Raw genomic sequence first — 18,747 nt, 5'->3', positions numbered from 1 at the left:
CAATTTACAGTTTATTTTTTTTAATTATTTACAATAACTTTAAACAGGTTTAAACTTACCTGCTCTATATAATGGTACTGCACAGAGCCGCACCGAACATCCTCTTCTTGGGTCCCCCGCCAACGCTCCTGCTCTTCTCAGTGTTACCCCATTGGAAATTGTCTCCTATGGGGGAATATCTATGTGCTCACTCTTGAGCCCCACTGTCTGCATCTGTAGACACAGACAAATCAGACTCAGGCACACCCTTCGCTCCCTTGTTACTGGCTTTAATTGACAGTGTAAGGGGGCGGGGGTTGGTGGACGGTGAGGAGGGATACTGTTTCTTATGCTTAAAACATTTTACCTTAATGCAAGGAATGCATTAAAGTAAAAAATGTTTAGGCTTAATAACCATTTTAATTGATTCTCTCTACATTTAAAGTGGTTATAAAGTTACAAGTTTTTTCTTTTACCTTAATGCATTCTATGCATTAGGGCAGGGGTATTGAATTAAAATTCACTGAGGTCCTGGCAGTAAAATTTTCAGGCATCAAAGATGCGAATCTCACGTAGGCATTACTGTCCTCTGCCCCCCCTCCATGTTACTGTCCTCAACCAATCCACATTACAGTTCTCAGTCCCGCACTTTAATGTCCTTAGCCTCCACACACCACAGTTCAGCCCCCCACGTTACTGTCCTCAGCGCCCCCCCCCCCCCGACACTTTAATGCTCTCAGCCCCCCTACATAGCATTTCAGGCCTCAGCTCCTCCACTTTAATTTTAATGTCATCAACACCCCACACTTCTGTCCTCAGTCGTCGTCCCCCCCCTCCAACATTACTGTTCTAAGCCCTCCCCATATTCAGTCCACAGCCCCCCCCCCCATTCAGTCCTTGGCTCCTTTTCACATCAGTACCCCTTCACAATACTGTCCTTAGCCCTTTCAACTCACCCCCCCCCCACACTGTCCTGCCTTACACAGACACTGATTGACAGAGTGCTTGCTTGCTAGGACTGCCCTTCATCCTAGCAACCAATCACCTGCTTGTTAACCTTGGGCAGCTCCCGCCCTCTATTCAGAATTGCCCTTCTTCCTGCTGTCAGCTTTGTGAGGATGATCGCGAGATGGCTGGAGGAAGAAAAAGGCTCTTAAACGGCCGGATGGGACAGTGACTCAGTCCGCATCCGGACCGCCATTTAGTGATGCTTGCATTAGGCAAGACAAACCTTCCACTAGCCCCTTTTCGTGTACCTAAATACTAACCTAAGTCATTTGCATCTGCTGTTGTCAGTCAAATCCTGTGAGAAGGGAGTGGAGGGGCGCTTGGGCAGAGCTCTGTGGGTTTATGGATGCATACAGGCCAGGTTGGGGGCATACGAAAAAAGGGGAGGAGTGTTGAACACCGGCAGGGGCTACAGAAGAGGCGTTAAGGGGCCGCTCTGTTTAATACCACTACACAGAGCAGGTAAGCATAAACCTCTTTTTATTTTAATTTAAATTAAAAAAAAAAAGACTTTACAACCACTGTAATCAAGTTATAAAACTTTTTGATTAAACAAGATTTTAGCTTTCTCTGTGGCTTTTTTAATAAAATTTGGGTTTAACGTTTAACTAAAACATATTAGGGTAGTGGAATGTGTAAGCAGAATTTGGTCACCTTCAAAGCAGGAGATCTAACAAGCTCTACTGAGCACTCCATAGGATTGGTGTACTGAATCTAGAAAGCTTATGTGCATTAAGAGAGGAGGGAACAGAATATGAGTAATGCAGGCAGAGGAAAGACAATAATGATTGGGCCAATTTCTAACTTGACTGATCAACTGTGGTCAGCTGACAACATCTGGGAGGAACGAAAGACACAAGATCACATTTTAAAATATGTTACCAAACACGTTGGATGTGTTTGTAATCTGCATGTGATTAAAGTGCAAATGTTCCAAAGGTACTATACCCGCTAGACCTTTTTGAAATGTAACAAACTACATGACATTTCAAGAATGTAAGTGAATGCTTGAAAAAACTGATCAAAAGGGGACAAAATCCTCAAAATTCATGTAAATAAAGCCTTACCAGAATTCGATGAAATGCCATTGACTCCTGATATTTCAATCTTCTGATTTCCAACTATGAAGTCTTCTTGAAAGACATGCAACAGTTGTGTTTTTCTGCCATACTAAACACAAGACAACATAATTAGTACGAGGAAGTGCAGCAAAACATCTGAAGACGATGCTGATACTTACTAGGCTAGTAATGGCATCCAGTTCTATAATACATCCTGGTCTAGCAGTGGACTGCTGACTAATAATGTTGAAAACTTCTCCAACGTATGTCTGTAAATGAATGTAAACAGAGCCACATGACAATTGTCATTAATGCAATATAGTAAAATGAACCTATATGGATGACTGATCAGTGTATAGAAGCCACATCTCTGTGAAAAAGGTCAAGCAACAGTGGGAAAGCTGTGCATATACAGAGATGCTCTGATCTGTGTGCAATTTACAGTACAATGGCCTTGAGGGGCTCTATAACCAGTTCCCACCAGAAGTATGAATATATACAGCTTTTTGGTAGGTGGCTTTAACACCAATCTGCATCCATATGTAAACATTTTTCTCCGCTGAGAGTGCACTCCCAGCGCAGTAATCGTTGGGTACTGGAAAGCTCCCAATGCCTACATACTTCTTTCCTTTACTGAGAGATCTGAGGTCTATTACACCCCAGATATCTACCCTTGAAAGCATTAGATCAAACCAAGATCAGTTCACCTGATGCTTTCACAGGCCGGTAACGGTCTGTTTACATTAAACGGAAACCGGATGTGGCAAAATACTCGTCACTTCCAATTTCTCAGATAAAAGAGAGGATTAGGGACTTCCCGGTCCTCAGCCATCTCTAGGGTCAGCCGGCAGAACTTCCGGCTTCACTCCTGGGCTCCTTGGTGTAAAAGTGATCCAGCAGCTAGTTAGCCACTTGGATCACTTTTCATTTATTCAGAATCCCTGGCTGAAAAAGACCGATATTGAGGACATGGCTGAAATTGCAGCCATGGCCCCAGTCTAACCACAAACTCAAGGACGTTCTGGGACGCCATTGGGTGGCAAGTGATTAACATACCAAGAAGTACACATTTTCAAGGTACATTTTCAGGTTACTGCTTAGGCACACCCAACTTTTCAAAAAGTTCTCAATACCAAAGCAAATCCTCACATTTGAGTTAATTTCTATGTTAAGCCTTCTATACTAGAAGAAGATATACTGGGATGTGTATATTTATTATGAACGATCTGCAATATTACAAACAGCCTTGCAAGCCTGTACAGGGTTTACTACTGACACAGTTTGTGTAATTAAATCTGCCTATCTATGGAAAAAGTTAATTACAATTCCCTATGTATATTAGACTTTGCAACTTCTTTATATACGGAGTTGCCCTAGGGTATACCATATCGTACCCTTCCACACACTATAGACTGAGGAATTATTACACTTAATAAAAGGTTAAATATCCATTATGTTATGTGTGCAAAGAGGTATTTGCAATTCACATAATTAAAACATGACAATGTAGTTTGTATACAGTTTTCAACAAGAGCACCTTATTTTCTTAACCTTTCTTTTTTCTTTTCTCAATAACCATATCCTGCCTATCTTCTACAATCATGTCTTTCTTTCTTGCCAATTCATAATTTATGTATGCCAATTTTGGGCATTCTACTTGTATAGATGAGTTCGAAATGATAAACGTTATGTTTGATGTATACGACCAATATAAATTAAACTGCACAGGTATAACCCATTTGGCAATAATGGCATGGGATATGCAATCTTACTTTAACTAAAGATGTGAAACACTCTACTTTAAAGTAAACAATCTTATCAATGTGTACTAATTTAAGAAAACAATATTTATATAGTTTATATTATCTGTATACATAGTGGCAGTTTTTTTTCCTATCTCACAACTGGCTCAGGAGCAGTAGCCAGACCATGTACACACATGGTCCAAACTAGAAACTTGTGACTAGGGCCTTTTCTTGCATGGAACTTGTACATTTTTACATAAAGTGTACTTCCACAAAACTATGGTCTAGTTCTGGATAAAGTAGAGAAGACTGAAAACCACTGTTGGGTTTGACTGCTAACCCAATGCATAATTAGTAAGACTTTGCCTCACTTTTACCAATAATGGCTTTACCAGAAAAAAAATAAAGGAAAGTCAATGGCAGAATTTTTTTTTTGTTTTTGTAAAATAGGGGAAAATGAGAGAGGGGCAGGTATTCTCTCACTTCTCCTCTCGTAAAACAGTTATTGATTGGACAGTACGTGAGGTGAAATCTCTTTAAACGGAGCCAAGGAGAGCAGCAAAAAAAACAAAAAACAAATATAAAAACAGGTTCTAATTATTTTCCACACTGTCTAAAAAAAAAAAAAAAAAGTTTCAACTGAACTTTAAAATATTAAAGATGCATTAATCAAATATGCCCCACTCTTTTTTTTTTTTGATAGGCAGACTTTAAAATCCTGCCAACATATAAACAACATGAATGATTTAATTGTGGGTATACAGGCAGAAATAGAAAACACACTTACTGATATATCAGGATTGGACAGTTCACACAACAGCTTTTTAGCATCTATTACAGCCTGATACAACCTTAAATTCTGCCCATCGCTGGCAACAAAACATGCACTTGGCGAATTGCAGTATGTACCTGTAAAAGTACAAATAGATCAGCTTCCTAGGCCAGATCAATAAAGTGCCTTGAAAAACCACTATTATATGTGACATAAAAACTCAGTAACAAAAATATTTGATATATAGCATTTAATTTGCATGATTAGATGGCCATGGTAAGATGTATTTCTTTGCCATATACCAGCAACTTTAAACTAGAACTTAAGGCAAAACCTTTTTGTTTTTTAAAATATGGATAGCCAAAACAGGAAGTGAGAGGAAATCCCTCCAAAATTCCTTATTGACATTAGAACTACAGCCCCAACTGGTAGATTTTGCTTCTATTACTGTTCTGGGGACAACTAAACATTTTTTACTTTCACTTTCGATTATAACAATATACAGGACAAGTAGAGAAGATGAACCACTCTTAAGGGACACAGATAGCAACAAAACCTGACAAGTGTTCTAATCCCTCTCCACCCGACCCAAAACAAAAAAGAAAAAAAGTTTTACCTTTAGTTATACTTTAAGCACCTGCTGCCTGCGTGCATTTTACTGCAGGTGGGCAGTTCGTACAGGCACAATCATGTATCTGTACACCGGCAGTGTATTCCCCCCCCCCCCCCATTCCCCCAGCCGCTTCCCGTTGTGATTGGACACAGTGGGATTTTGTCAGCTGGTTTCATACAATGATTTGTGGCTGAGATCTGCTGACTGGCAGTGTCCAAATCACAGCCCAGAGCCGTATATTGACACGGAGAAGGAAAAAAAAGCAGCAAACATTATACATTGCTAGGAACACGGGTAGCCCTTTCATCCCCCCCTAGATGTTAATCCTTTCCCAGACAGTGTCATTAGTACAGTGACCGTGTATAGTATTATCACTGATCATTGTGTTAATGTCACTGGGGATGTCAGTTCCCATCCAGAGATCTTTTTTTGTTTTTTTACCAAAGACATGTAGCAGAATACATTTTGGCCTACATTTATAAAGAAATTAGATTTTTTTAAATTGCATTGGACATTTTTTATAGCAGAAAGTAAAAAACATTATTTCGTTTGTTTTTTATTTAAAATTTTTGATCTTTTTTCGTTTATATGATAAAAAATAAAAAAAATCCAGTGGCGATCAAATACCACCAAAAAAGAAAGCTCTATGTGTGAAAAAAAGTTAAAGTAGTGCAGTGCTGAATAGCAAAATATGGTCATGTCATGAAAGGGGTAAAACCTTCCAGAGCTCAAGTGGTTATTGTAGTGCCCATGTTAAGACATTCCGCAGACCCTGTTAAGCTACATCTGTCACATTTACTATTGTCTGTCATCTTTTTCTTCTTGAGCCAATTTCAAAACAGGTATTCAATATATTTAATATATCAAATTAATATAAATTGGATATTACTGCTGAACCTCATAATGGGAGACATATAAAACCGCAAGACGGGAGCTCGGAACATGCTGGGAGCCTGTCCTGGGCATCATAAAAAGGAGGAGAGTCACATGGTTTATGATCTACTGGTCTGGACCACTGTCACACACAGATACATTGGAATTACAAAGATGCCTGGATAAAGACTCACCTAAACAATAACTTGGTATAAGGGTGGGCAACCAAGCAACATTGGAGAAGGCAGAAACGTGAAGGGAATTGATACGAGCCAGTTCAGAAACGCCACCAGAAAAAGAAAGAGGTCCGATAGGATCAACTCGCCAAAGGATAAGTTCACTGTACACTGCATTAGGATCCTGATAACTTTCTAACGCTTCTTCTCCATTGTTGTTTATAAAACTCTCTCCATTTTGTAAAGGTGTTTTGTTAGGTGTCCCAATATCACCATTTTCCTCTGTTGGGTGTAGGGCATTGTGATGAGACGTGGTCAGCAGCAGTGGCAGAACAGAATGGCAGGCAAGGTCATTCAGATGAAACCGATGGCCGCAGTATCGAGACTTGTGGGAAATGCTGAGCACAGTGGAAAATGCAGATTCTTCAGCAAAGCTCACCTGCCACTGATTCAGGGAACCATCTGCATGCTTGGATATCATTAACACATTGGGAGTAAAGATGCTCAGCTTTAAGCTGTTTGATTTACTTTGCCCAGCAGAAATGAGCATAGAGGTGGATCGTGCCATAGATGCAGGCTTTTGTTTGCCCTGCTGGATGGCCAAGTCTACATTTTTAGTGCTTGCGTACATCACTATACTTCGACAGAGGGAGTTTGCGTCTCCAGTGGGAAATGCTACAGGAATTCTACATGAAAAGGATACCTGAAAAATAAAGCAATGCTAATGAACTGTTAAATAATTTGCTCTTTGAATATTTTTTAATAAAAAAAAAAAAAAAAAAAAAACAACTGGAACTTCAAAAGCCTAGTTACTTGGCCTAATAAGACAATAAAAGAGTGAGTGCCCAAGTGAAAAAAAGAAAAATAGGGAATCAAAACACGTAACTTTTTAAAGTGGTTCTAAAGCCTTAAGGTTTCTTACCTTAATGCATTCTATTCATTAACTGCTTCCCGTCCGCCCTAAAGCAGATATACTGCTACAGGGCGGCACGAGTGCGTGAAACCACATATATATATACGTGATTGGCTGTCAATCACCGGGTCCCGACCGGTGATTACCAAAGATCCCCGATGGGGGTGAGAACTGTTAGTAAACAAAACAGTTCTCCCTGTCAGCTCGTGCACACTGCTTCTCATGGCTGTGCACAGCCATGCAAAGCAGTGTGCTTACAGTGAAGCACTAACACAGGACACAATGTAAAACAGCACACAGTTAACCCTTTTATCACCCCACGTTAACCCCTTCCTGCCCAGTGCCATTAGTACAGTGTCAGTGCTTTTTATTAGCACTGATCACAGTATTGTCGTCACTGGGGATGTCAGCGACACCAAGTCAGTTCCCCCCAGTGTCAGAATGCCTACCGCAGTCTCGGAATAAGTCGCTGATCGCCGCCATTATTAGTAAAAATTAACCCGCTGAAAAGGAGGGGCAAGGAGCACCGGCAGGGGACCCCAAAAAGAGGAGGATTGGGGCTGCTCTGTACAAAAGCACTGCACAGAGCAGGTAAGTATAGGCATGTTTGTTATTTTAATTAAAAAATGAAAAAAACCAAAAGGTTTATTATCACATTAACTACTAGGAATCAGCATTTCTACACTTGACCAAGGCTCTGGAATCCTACTCTGCCTGTGTGATGCCAGATGTCATATCATGGGAAATCATGTCTAGCTTCTAGCTTTGCCCGATAATAATTACCTGCACTTGGCGAAACATGCCAGGTTGATATTCATCTAACCAGTCAACATGCCATACAAGCAAGGAGCCATCCACAGGATGGATACTAAAAAGCATGTCTGGATTCTTGTTCCATTCAGAAAGCAGGATTTCAATTTCATGATCAATAACAGATGATGGAAAGGAGACACTGGAAGAATTCACAAATGATTTTTCCCCATTCACGTCCATTTTCTCATTCGGCAATTTTGAATTGATTTCATTATCATCATCTAATAAGATTAGAAAAGAAAGCACAAAAAGGAAGAAGTTAAAAACTATTAGTATTTATTTATACCAGTATATGAGTGTGTGACTGTTCCAGAAACAATGGCAGTACATATTTTCAAGGCAAAGTCTATATTAAAAAAATCACCAATGATTGACACCCCGTGGTAGTAATTTTTCTAGAAAACACATGCAACTCATAACATATTTTGTCGATTTAGCTCTTATGGAGATTTCTGGATTGTACTCCTAACTGCATAAATTTATTATGCATATAAACTGGCCAGCTGACCATGACCTTTATTAGGCCTTCTACATCGACAACTGGCCCATTTATATGCCAACCCCTGGCTTTTATACCCAACAAATATTTGCTTAAATACTGAAAAGAAAGAATGGAAGATTTGATCATACAATGGCTAGTATGTGCATGCAGCTTTTGTACAATCACTTTTCTCCTATAATATGGCATTTGGCACAAACATCAAATGGTCAAAACTGCAGATGCCCTAATACACTTGTAATAAGTGTAATATCTCCTGCGCTATTAACCAATTACACGCTAAGCAGCCAGCACTCAGGTGCCACAACCTAGGCACCAAACACAGTAAGGATCAGAGTCTAATAATGGTGCAGCGCTACAAATACATGTGCATGAAAAATAATAAATAATAATAATACACTTGTAGCTGACCCACTTTAGATTGTAAGCTTTTGCATGCAGGGCATTCAGAACCCATATGTATTGAATTGTAATTTAACTGTACTGTGTCCTATAATTTTAAAGAGTGCTACTCAAACTGTTGGCACTACACAAATCCTGTATAATAATAAACGTTAAATGGATCTGTTCATGGTTAGTTTAATTCCGAAAAAGCGGTTTCAATAAAGGCAAAACGGTTTCCAAGGAGGGAAAGAAGAAACCTGTATTATCTGTTTTTGTGACTTGAATCATATAATATTACATTACATTACATTACATTACATTGAGTTTATATAGCGCCAAAGGGTTTGCTCAGCGCTGTACAATAGAGGGGGGGACAATACATGAAACATTACAGCAGCTACGAACAGCACACGAGGGGTAAGAGGGCCCTACTCTTTCGAGCTTACAATCTGGGAGGGAGGGGGTAGTGGTACAGGAGGAAGTGGCTGTGGGGGATGGAGTGGTAGGAGGAATGAAGGAGAGCAGCAGTTAGGTGAGGGTGGGGTAGGCTTCCCTAAAGAGGTGGGTTTTCAGGGAGCGCCTGAAGGTGAGGAGGGAAGGTGACAGTCTGATGGATTGGGGTAGTGAGTTCCAGAGGATGGGGGAGGACCTGGAGAAGTCTTGCAGACGTGCGTGTGAGGAGGAGACCAGGGAGCAAGATAGAAGGAGGTCCTGTGAAGAGCGAAGGGTACGGGTAGGGTGGTACTTGGGAATCAGGTCGGTGAGGTAGTTAGGGGCAGTGTTGTGAATGGCTTTGTAGGTCAGAGTGAGTAGTTTGAATTTGATGCGTTGGGCGATAGGGAGCCAGTGGAGGGAGAGGCAGAGGGGGGTGGCAGAGGTGGAGCGGCTGGTGAGGTGGATGAGTCTGGCAGCTGAGTTCAGGATGGTCTGAAGCGGGGAGAGTTTGCACTGGGGTAGGCCGGTGAGGAGGGAGTTGCAGTAGTCAAGGCGTGAGATAATCAGGGAGTGCACAAGTAGTTTAGCGGTGTCTGGGGTAAGGAAGGTGCGTATTTTGGCGATATTGCGGAGGTGGAGCCTGCATGTGTTTGTCAGTGATTTGACATGAGGTTGGAAGGAGAGGTTAGAGTCCAGAATGACCCCAAGGACTTTGGCTTGCGGGGCGGGATTGATGGTGGTGATGTTAGTAGTGATGGATAGGATGGGGGGGGGGGCGCGGGCAGGAGGGAAGACGAGAAGCTCGGTTTTGGAGAGGTTGAGTTTGAGGAAATGGAGCGACATCCAGTCAGAGATGTCGTTTAGGAGGTGAGTGATGCGGGCGGAGAAAGTGGAGGTGAGGTGAGGGGTGGAGAGGTAAATTTGAGTGTCATCAGCATAGAGATGGTAGTTGAAGCCGTGGGAGTGTATGAGTTTGCCAAGGGAGGAGGTGTAGATGGAGAAGAGAAGGGGTCCAAGGACAGAGCCCTGGGGGACCCCAACAGAGAGGGGGAGGGAAGGGGAGGTGGCACCATTGTAGGAAACGCTGAAGGAGCGTCGGGATAGGTAAGAGGAGAACCAGGAGAGAGCGGTTTCTCTGATGCCAAGGGAGAGTAGTTTATTAAGGAGGAGGGGGTGGTCAACTGTGTCGAAGGCCGCGGAGAGGTCCAGGAGGAGGAGGACAGAGTAGTCGCCTTTGGCTTTGGCGGTAAGTAGGTCGTTGGTGATTTTGAGGAGGGCGGTTTCGGTGGAGTGTAGGGGACGGAAGCCGGACTGTAGTGGATCAAGGAGGTTGTTGTCAGTTAGGTGGGCGCTTAGGCGGTTGTAGACTAAGCGCTCCAGGAGTTTGGAAGTGAGTGGCAGCAGGGAGATGGGTCTGAGGTTGTTTGGGTCAGAGGGGTCCAGGGAGGGCTTTTTGAGTATGGGGGTGATGTGCGCATGCTTTAGGGGGGAGGGGAATACGCCGGTAGAGAGGGAGAGATTGAAGATGTGGGTGAGGGAGCAGATGAGGGAAGAGGGGGGTGACTGGAGGAGTCGAGAGGGGATAGGGTCTAGGGGGCAGGTAGTGAGGCGGGCTTCAGAGAAGACCCTGGTGACTTCCTCAGTGGTAGCGGGGCTGAAGGAGTGCAGAGCTGGTGGGGTTACGGTAAGCGGGGTCTTGGGTGTGGAGGGGGGCAGTGCGGTTGCGAGGTCAGAGGAGGGAAGAGATGAGGGGGAGATAGGGGGGGGGAGGCTAGGTGGGGAGGTAGATTGCGAGTTGACTATGTCCTGACGGATAGCATCAATTTTAGTGTGGAAATGAGTGGCAATCTCGTGGGCGGTGAGTGAGGTACTGAGTGGAGGAGGGGGGGGAGAGAGCAGGGAGTTGAAGGTGGAGAACAGTCGGCGAGGGCAGGAGGAGAGGGTGTTAATCAGGTTTACGAAGTAAGCCTGCTTGGCGGCGTGGAGGGAGGAGGTGTAAGTGAGGAAGGCAGATTTGTAGAGGGAGAATGAACGGGGGGACCTGGTTTTGCGCCATAGTCTCTCCAGCGCACGACTGCGACGTTTGAGGCATTTAGTGTGGTCGTTCTGCCATGGTTGGAGCGGTCTGGGTTTGATGTAGCGTGTGGTTAGGGGTGCCAGAGAGTCTAGGGTAGCTCATAGTGAGTCGTTGTACGTGTTAGTGGCTAGGTCAGGACAAGACAGTGGAAGGATTCTGTCGTGTAGGCGGTCGGCAGCTGAGTGGAGGGGGGCCGGGTTCAGGTTGCGAAGGTTGCGGCTGGTGATGGTTTGGCGCTCTGGGGGGGGGGGGAGTTAGGGGAAGGGGAGATGGAGAACGTGAGGAGGTGGTGGTCGGAGAGAGGGAAGGGGGTGTTAGAGAACTGGTTGAGGGTACAGAGGTGGGAGAAGACGAGGTCCAGGGTGTTCCCAATGATGTGGGTGGAGGATTGAGTGTGCTGTGTGAGCGCGAAGGAGGAGGTTAGGTGGAGGAATTGGGAAGTAGCCGGGCTGTTGTCATTGATGGGGATATTGAAGTCCCCGAGGATGATGGTTGGTAGCTCAGAGGAGAGGAAGAAGGGAAGCCAGGCAGCGAAGTCATCCAGGAAGCGGGGTATGGATCCGGGAGGCCTGTAGATCACTGCGATCCTTAGGGGGGTGGGTGAGAAGAGCCGGATGCAGTGAGCCTCGAAGGAGGAGAAAGTTAGGGAGGGAGGATTAGGGAGGACCTGGAAGGTGCTCAGCGGTGATAGGAGCAGGCCGACCCCACCACCTTTGTGACCGCTCAGTCTTGGTGAATGGGACCAGACGAGACCTCCATAGGAGAGTGCCGCAGGGGAGGTGGAGTCAGTGGCCTGTACACAGGTTTCGGTGATGGCTAGGAGGTTAAGGGAGCGGGAGATAAAGAGGTCATGGATGGCAGTAAGTTTGTTGCAGACCGAGCGGGCGTTCAGGAGTGCAACCGAGAGAGGGGGGATGGATGCGGGGAGAAGGGGCACAGATATGAGGTTGAGGGGGTTATGGCAGCTGGCGGGAGCAGGGGGGTCCCTAGAGGAGGGGTGAGGTGGCGAGGGGCCAGGGTTCGGGGAGATGTCCCCAGCAGATAGGAGAATGAGAAGGGTGAGGAAGGTGGCATGGGAATGGGAAGTGTAGGAGCGTGTGGGTCTGATAGTGGTGGCACGTGGGTCGACGGGGGAGTGGAGTAGCAGGAGGAGGTGGTGAGTGCCGTAGTGGGGAGAGGGGAGTAGTGAAGGGGCAATGTAGAGCTGTTTTGGGGGGGTAGGCGGGTAGAGGGAGGCGATTTTTGGGATGGTGGAGAGGAAAATGAGGAGGAGGAGTGCAGGAGGCATGTTGGGGTGGGTGCGGTGACAGTTGGGTCAGGGGAGGTGAAGGGATACAGGTCAGGGCAAGGTGTGTGGGGAATCTGTGTTACCATGGGAGAGTCATTTGAGTCCTTCTGTAGGGGTAGAGTGAGGGTGGAGGGCGGCAGCTGGTTGGCAGCAGTCTGTGGGTGCAGTAAGCTGGCGACCATGGGTGCTGTGGCATGTCTTCAGTGGGTACGGTGGTTCGGCTAGTGGAGGGGTCGTAGGGTGCGATGGCTGGGGGTGATGGTAGGCACGGCGACTGGTGATGCTGGCGGCTCGGTGACTGGGGTTGTTGAGGCCAGGCGTCGTGAGGCGCTGAAGGTGTTGAAGGATCGTCATCAGAGTCGAGCGGGGCGTTGCGGTAGCGATCGTCGGCCCTGCGTGGTTTGTGCTCAACCGTGATCTGTTGCGGCCGGTAGGAGAGACCGCAGCTTCAAGGGTCGTGCTGGGCCATTAGTCGCCGGGGCGTCGCCAGAGGGAATAGCGTGCCGGAAATCAGGGTGCTGGGCGAGCGTTCCCTGGTGTGGTGGCTGGCTGGTAATCCCAGGTGGGGTGGTGGGCAGGGGATCCCCGGTGGGATGGTGGCCGTGCTATCCCTGGTGGGGTAGTAGCGATCCCTGGAGGGATAGTGGCTTAGGGTCCCTGGTGGTTTGGGGTTTCAGGTGGATGGTGGGATCCCTGAGTGAGTGAGTCCCTGGAGGCTGGCGGTGTGATGGTGGTTGGGCTCCCTGGTGGGTAGTGGGCGCCCCTGGTGAAGTACCTGGTGTCCTGGAGCGTCGGTGGATCCCTCCTGGGTTAGCAGGACCGTTGGTGGTGGTGGTAGCTTCCCGGAGCAGCGGAGGCGTCCCGCCGCGGCCGCAATTCCCGCCGCGATTCCAGCCACGGCTGGCAGGAAACACCGCGGCTTCGGGTGCCGCGGTAGGCCTCAGGCTGCTGCGAACCGCCGGAGCTCCGCTGGAGGGACGGAGTGACTGTGGGTGTTGGTGGGGACCTCGGCAGCAGACACAGGGGCCCGGATGGGCCCTGATGGCAGCGGTAGGGGCGCAGGGGTGATCCCCTGATCGGCGGGGACCGAGGAGCGGAGCGGCAGTAGTCCGGGCTGATGTCCGGCGATCCTGGTCGGCCGCGCCAGAAATCGAGGCCGCGGCTTCAGGTGCCGGGTAGGCCGCAAGTCCCGGAGCTCCGGGAGAAAGGTCCAGTGGCCTTCCCTGGCTGGCGAACAGGGACCGGAGGGTCGTGGGGCCCCCGTCAGGGTCCGCTGCCGCCCAGATGGCAGCGGATTGGGGCCGGGGGAGCAGGAGCTCGCCGAGACACGTCCGTCTCGCCGGACGTCCGGATGTTTATGCCGGATGTTTAATATTATTATATAATATAATCAATTAACTCTACTATGCCAAGTAAATATGCTTATTATTACGCACACACTGTTTTACGTGATAGGAATACACACCTTCAGAGTTCCCTTCATCCTGGTTTGCTTCATCTATACAAGCCTCTGAAGACTGCTGTTCCAAACTCTTCCTGAGCTGCTGAAGGAAGACCTCCATAGACAGAGAAAAATGTAACTCTTTGTTATTCAGCCAGTGCACTACGAATGGCCCACTTTTTTCTTCTGTCTCACTGAGGCTCATTGATGAAATAGATGGAAGGAGAGGAATGTCTGAAGAGAAATACAGGAGAAAAATTTAATTCAATTATTCAAACTAATGAGAATAGAAGATAAAAGAAAAACAATATACAGCTATAAAATGAATCTTAAAAAATCTCCTGTGCACTTTTCATGATACTAAACTTAACCTTCTGTAATATAACAGAAAGCAAACCTTTCTTTTTAATTTTGGATAGAGTGGAGAGGGATTAGAACATCCATTAGGTTTTTATAGCCAACTGTGTTCCCGTTAGGAAGATATGCCCTCTATATTTTCTGGTGACTGTTATCACAGAAAATTAAAAACCCAATGTACAAGTGGTCAGCAGAACAGGCAGAGATATCCTCTCAATTTCTGTTGTGACTATGAGATAGGAAGTGTTGGCAAAGAAAAACCTGACAGGAGTTTTATGGCACAGTAATCTCTAATTCTACAGTGATTGCCACTGTCTTCTGGGTCTCATGCTGACCATCTTTCCTGCTGCACAGTAACCACAGGGAGTCACCTGCTTAGCATGGGCACAGTTTACAGAGTACCATGCATTTTTCCCAATGATCACAAGGTGTTTTTTAATTGGACTAGGTGGAGAGGCAGGGTGGTGACATGATCTCCACCAGTCCAAATGAAGAATGCCTTACATTAATTGAGAAAAATGCAAAACATTCTGTGAATGGTGCACATGCCGAGCATACGAGCCCGTGTTAACTATGCAGCAGGGGAGCTGCTCGACACTGGACCCAGAAGAAAGTGGAGATCACTGCAGTAGAAGAGACGATTATCACTTTAATCTGCTTTTGCAGCAGCACCTTAGTTACTGTATATCCATATTTACATTCATCAAAGCTGGACACATCAAAATTCATACCTAAAACAAGTTTTAACCTCTTCAATACCAGGCACTTTTACTCCCTTCCTGCCCAGGCCAATTTTTTAGCTGCCAGCGCTGTCGCACTTGCGCGGTCATGCAACACTGTACCCATATGAAATGTTTATCTTTTTTTTTTTACACAAATAAAGCTTTCTTTTGGTGGTATTTAATCACCACTGAGTTTTTTATTTTTTGCTAAAGAAAACAATAAAACACCTGAAACTTGAAAAAAAAACTGCACTCTTCTTTGGTTCTGTTATAAAATTTTGCCAATAAAGAACATTTCTTCATAAATGTAGGTCAAAATGTATTCTGTTACACTTCTTTGGTGATAATTGAATATGTATTTTTTTTTCAAATGTTTCTATTTTTTTATTATTAATTTTTTTTCTTTTTTTTACTATTTTATTTTTCAGCAGACTGTGACCAAGGAAATACAATGTTACCATGGTAACATTGAACTACTCTGGGCAGGTGATCAGGAGGTTTTTTTAACACATTAAGATGGCTAATACCAATATATTTCATTGATATTTGCAATCATTGTTACTGGATGAAACTGATTCATTCAATCTTCTGTTGTGATTAACTGTGATTGGGCAAAGCTGATCACATGATTCAGATGGGCTGTGATTGGCCCTGTCTATATCATGTGACTTCCTTGACCAGTCACAGCTAACAATATAATTGTATACAATGGATGCCATGACAGGAAGCCATCCATTGTGTACAACTGACGTGATCTGCTGTGATTGGTCACATGACACTGGCAACGGGCCAGTATAGTGACATGTCATCGGCTGTGTCCCATGGACGTCATATTACGCCCAGTCACAGTGGCGAGTGTCCCACCCGGCCGTCAATCTGCTATAGGCCGGGCGGTAAGGTGTTAAAGTAAAGACACATGATCTACAACAGCATACAAATATCAATCACCCTAACAAGTTTGCAATCATGAAGAATCCATGTTTCCTACAGGTCTTGTCTAGTACAAATTTTCTTAGAATTTGATTTTGCCTCACCTGTAGCAGGGTTGATGCTAGCCGCAATGTGAAAGTGACAAAGTGCGTTGCCATGAAAGGGGGCATTCCGATGTACATCATGAGCATCGTGTTGATGAGGTGGATATCCTGTGTGTGCCACCAAGCATAAAGATCTCTTCCTGCCCCTACGAAAATGCCTCAAGTTCAACTGTCCGAGAAAGAAAAATATGGCTGACTAATACTTCAGGTAAAAATGGAGTGGAGTTTAAAAAAATATAGGAAAAAGCAAATGCATGCTCCGTTTTGATTACAGAAATTATATTTTAGCTGTGATACTGTATTGGATTCTTTAGGAAATCAGAGCCTTAACTACGCACACTAAAATATTTTCATATTCAAAATAAGCAGAAAAGCACTCTAAAGAAAGCCCTTATTCACCTCTGTAGCTATAGGCATTGAGAAATTAATTTTCGCAAAAGAGGCAGTCAAATCTGGTCCTTCTATAGACATATGTGGGTAAAAAAATGGGTGTATATATATGATTCCTCTATTATTAGTTTCTATTTTACTTTTTTTATACCTATCTGTAATTGGTGTTTTAGACACATTACATATATTTTTAATGGGTCGCTTTTTTTGACCTCTCGGGTAGACCATAATGGTCATTTAAGAGTTAAGAAATCATAAGAACAGATCGATTACTTTATAAATTAATATTTAATAAATACTTAGTATTACTAAATACTTTTAGTAATCTCAGTTGTTTATTTTAGGTTTCTTATGTACTGTTAGTCATTTTTTGCTATTCCAAATCAATTTGGGCATCTGTATACTGCTGGGCGAGACCGGCTGGGCTTTTATTGTGCTCTGGACCCTAGGTGCCCATAAATACCATTTCCAATATGGATGCTGAATGGCCTGAAGAAAGAGCACACATGCTCCGTAATGCGTAGCCATGCTGCATCACATCCAGATGACATCACGCCTGCTTTCCCCAGTGTGTTCCACACTGTACCCGGAATGCTCCAGCTTTCCATAAAGGATGACCCAGCAAGGCTCTTCTGTTTTACTGTATTGACAGAGTAGGAACCCTGGGGTCAAATGTTGCAGAGCGGCAGTCTACTCCGATGAGGATTACCTTGTTCATTTTTATGAGAGTTGCTCCGATTGCACTAATAAATGGCTTTTTAATTCTGCTACAGTTAGGTGTCTTCCTGTGTGTGCTCCCACGCTGTAGCGATCATCTCTAGTTCTCAAGTACAAGCTATCTGAAGTGTACACTGAACTACATATCTCATCTATGGACTGATCATAGACAGCCCACACAAGTGCCCATTAACAAGCAGCTGCTATGTGGGTACTCGGCAGGGGGAAGAAAAAAAAAACTGTAGGTTTACAATCACTTTAATTAGCACTGTGTTTAATTTGTATTAATTTTGTACAGATACAGTTTAAAGAGGTTATAAAGGATACTTTTGTAAAAAATGAAATAAAAAAAACATGTCATACTTACCTGTTCCGTGCAATGGTATTGTACAGAACAGCCCTGAACCTCCTCTTCTGGGGTCCTCCCCCCTGCATTTTCAGCTCCTCCTCTTCTGTGTGTGCCTCCATAGCAAAAACGCATGCTAAAGGGGGCATACCTATGGGCTCACTCCCCAACTTGGCTGTGCGCTTCCACACACACACACATACACACACAGCATGGCTTGGCCCCCTCCCTCCCACTTCCTCCTCACAGGATTTGATTAATAGCAGCAGAAACCAATAGAACCAATAGGAACAGAGACCAGCTTTGCTGCAGACAGGCACAGCACTGGATCGAGATGTAAGGCCACAATGGTCAAAATGTGTTGACATTTACTGGCTGTATTTTTCTGCATACAACAAATAATACTACCTTGCTGCTCTATATACCATTGTGCCAGCCCTTCCAGTAGACTATGTATTTGTAAGGCTTCAGAAACCTACACCATGTAACCGATTACAGAGTCACATTAACACTGTGGGAGGTTGCAGCACAGCATTCATTTGTAATCAAGTATTTAGGGAGGTGAGGGGGTTGAAACAGCTACTGGGTAATTGTTTACCTTCACGCAGGTAATGCATTAACTTAAAAAATGCCTTGCCTTTAAAACCACTTTAATCACAGTCTATTTTCTTCCATCAACAGTCAGTGTTGACTTATTACTTCTTCCCAACATGGGTGAATGGAAGTGCAAAGGGAGCTTGAAGAAGGTTAATGCAACTTAGTGGGAAGTCAACTTTAGCTGAGGTCCACCTGCCAAACTGTGAATGATCTCAGAAGCACACCTCCAACAGATCTTATATGCAAGCAGAATGAACCTAAAAGAATGCTGCATTTGCCTATCAGCAGAAGCCCAAAGCAGATTTACACAGGTCTCCAATTAAGTTCAACTGCAGCTGAAACTTCAGCTAAAGAAGAACTGCTGTTGAGCTGTTAAATGTACAATGCACACACTATGTGATGGCTTTGTATGATAGGGGTCTTAACTAGGGGCGGACTGACAACTCATGGGGCCCCTGGGCAATAGGGGATCATGGGGCCCCTGTGTCCCTGCCCAAACTCAAAAAA

General features: G+C 44.8%; 1 protein-coding gene across 2 annotated transcripts in view; it reads right to left on the bottom strand.

Annotated features, from left to right (window-relative positions):
- DMXL1 (Dmx like 1) overlaps positions 1-18,747 on the bottom strand; it is a 222,789-nt gene that overhangs the window by 128,219 nt on the left and 75,823 nt on the right. For both annotated transcript variants that reach the window (XM_089673106.1, XM_089673173.1), the window contains exons 9-15: positions 16,191-16,359; positions 14,102-14,311; positions 7,924-8,174; positions 6,246-6,930; positions 4,581-4,702; positions 2,228-2,317; positions 2,055-2,157 (exon numbers count right to left, since the gene is read on the bottom strand). In XM_089673106.1, the coding sequence (XP_089529232.1) occupies positions 2,055-2,157; positions 2,228-2,317; positions 4,581-4,702; positions 6,246-6,930; positions 7,924-8,174; positions 14,102-14,311; positions 16,191-16,359 (1,630 nt within the window). The remainder of the gene's footprint in view (positions 1-2,054; positions 2,158-2,227; positions 2,318-4,580; positions 4,703-6,245; positions 6,931-7,923; positions 8,175-14,101; positions 14,312-16,190; positions 16,360-18,747) is intronic.

The sequence above is a fragment of the Staurois parvus genome, unplaced genomic scaffold (genome assembly GCF_062004578.1).
Source record: "Staurois parvus isolate SC_StPar_1 unplaced genomic scaffold, SC_StPar_1.0 ptg000004l, whole genome shotgun sequence".
Lineage (NCBI taxonomy): Eukaryota > Metazoa > Chordata > Amphibia > Anura > Ranidae > Staurois > Staurois parvus.
The sequence above is the reverse complement of the archived record's forward strand: the minus strand, read 5'-3'. Positions and strand labels throughout refer to the sequence as shown.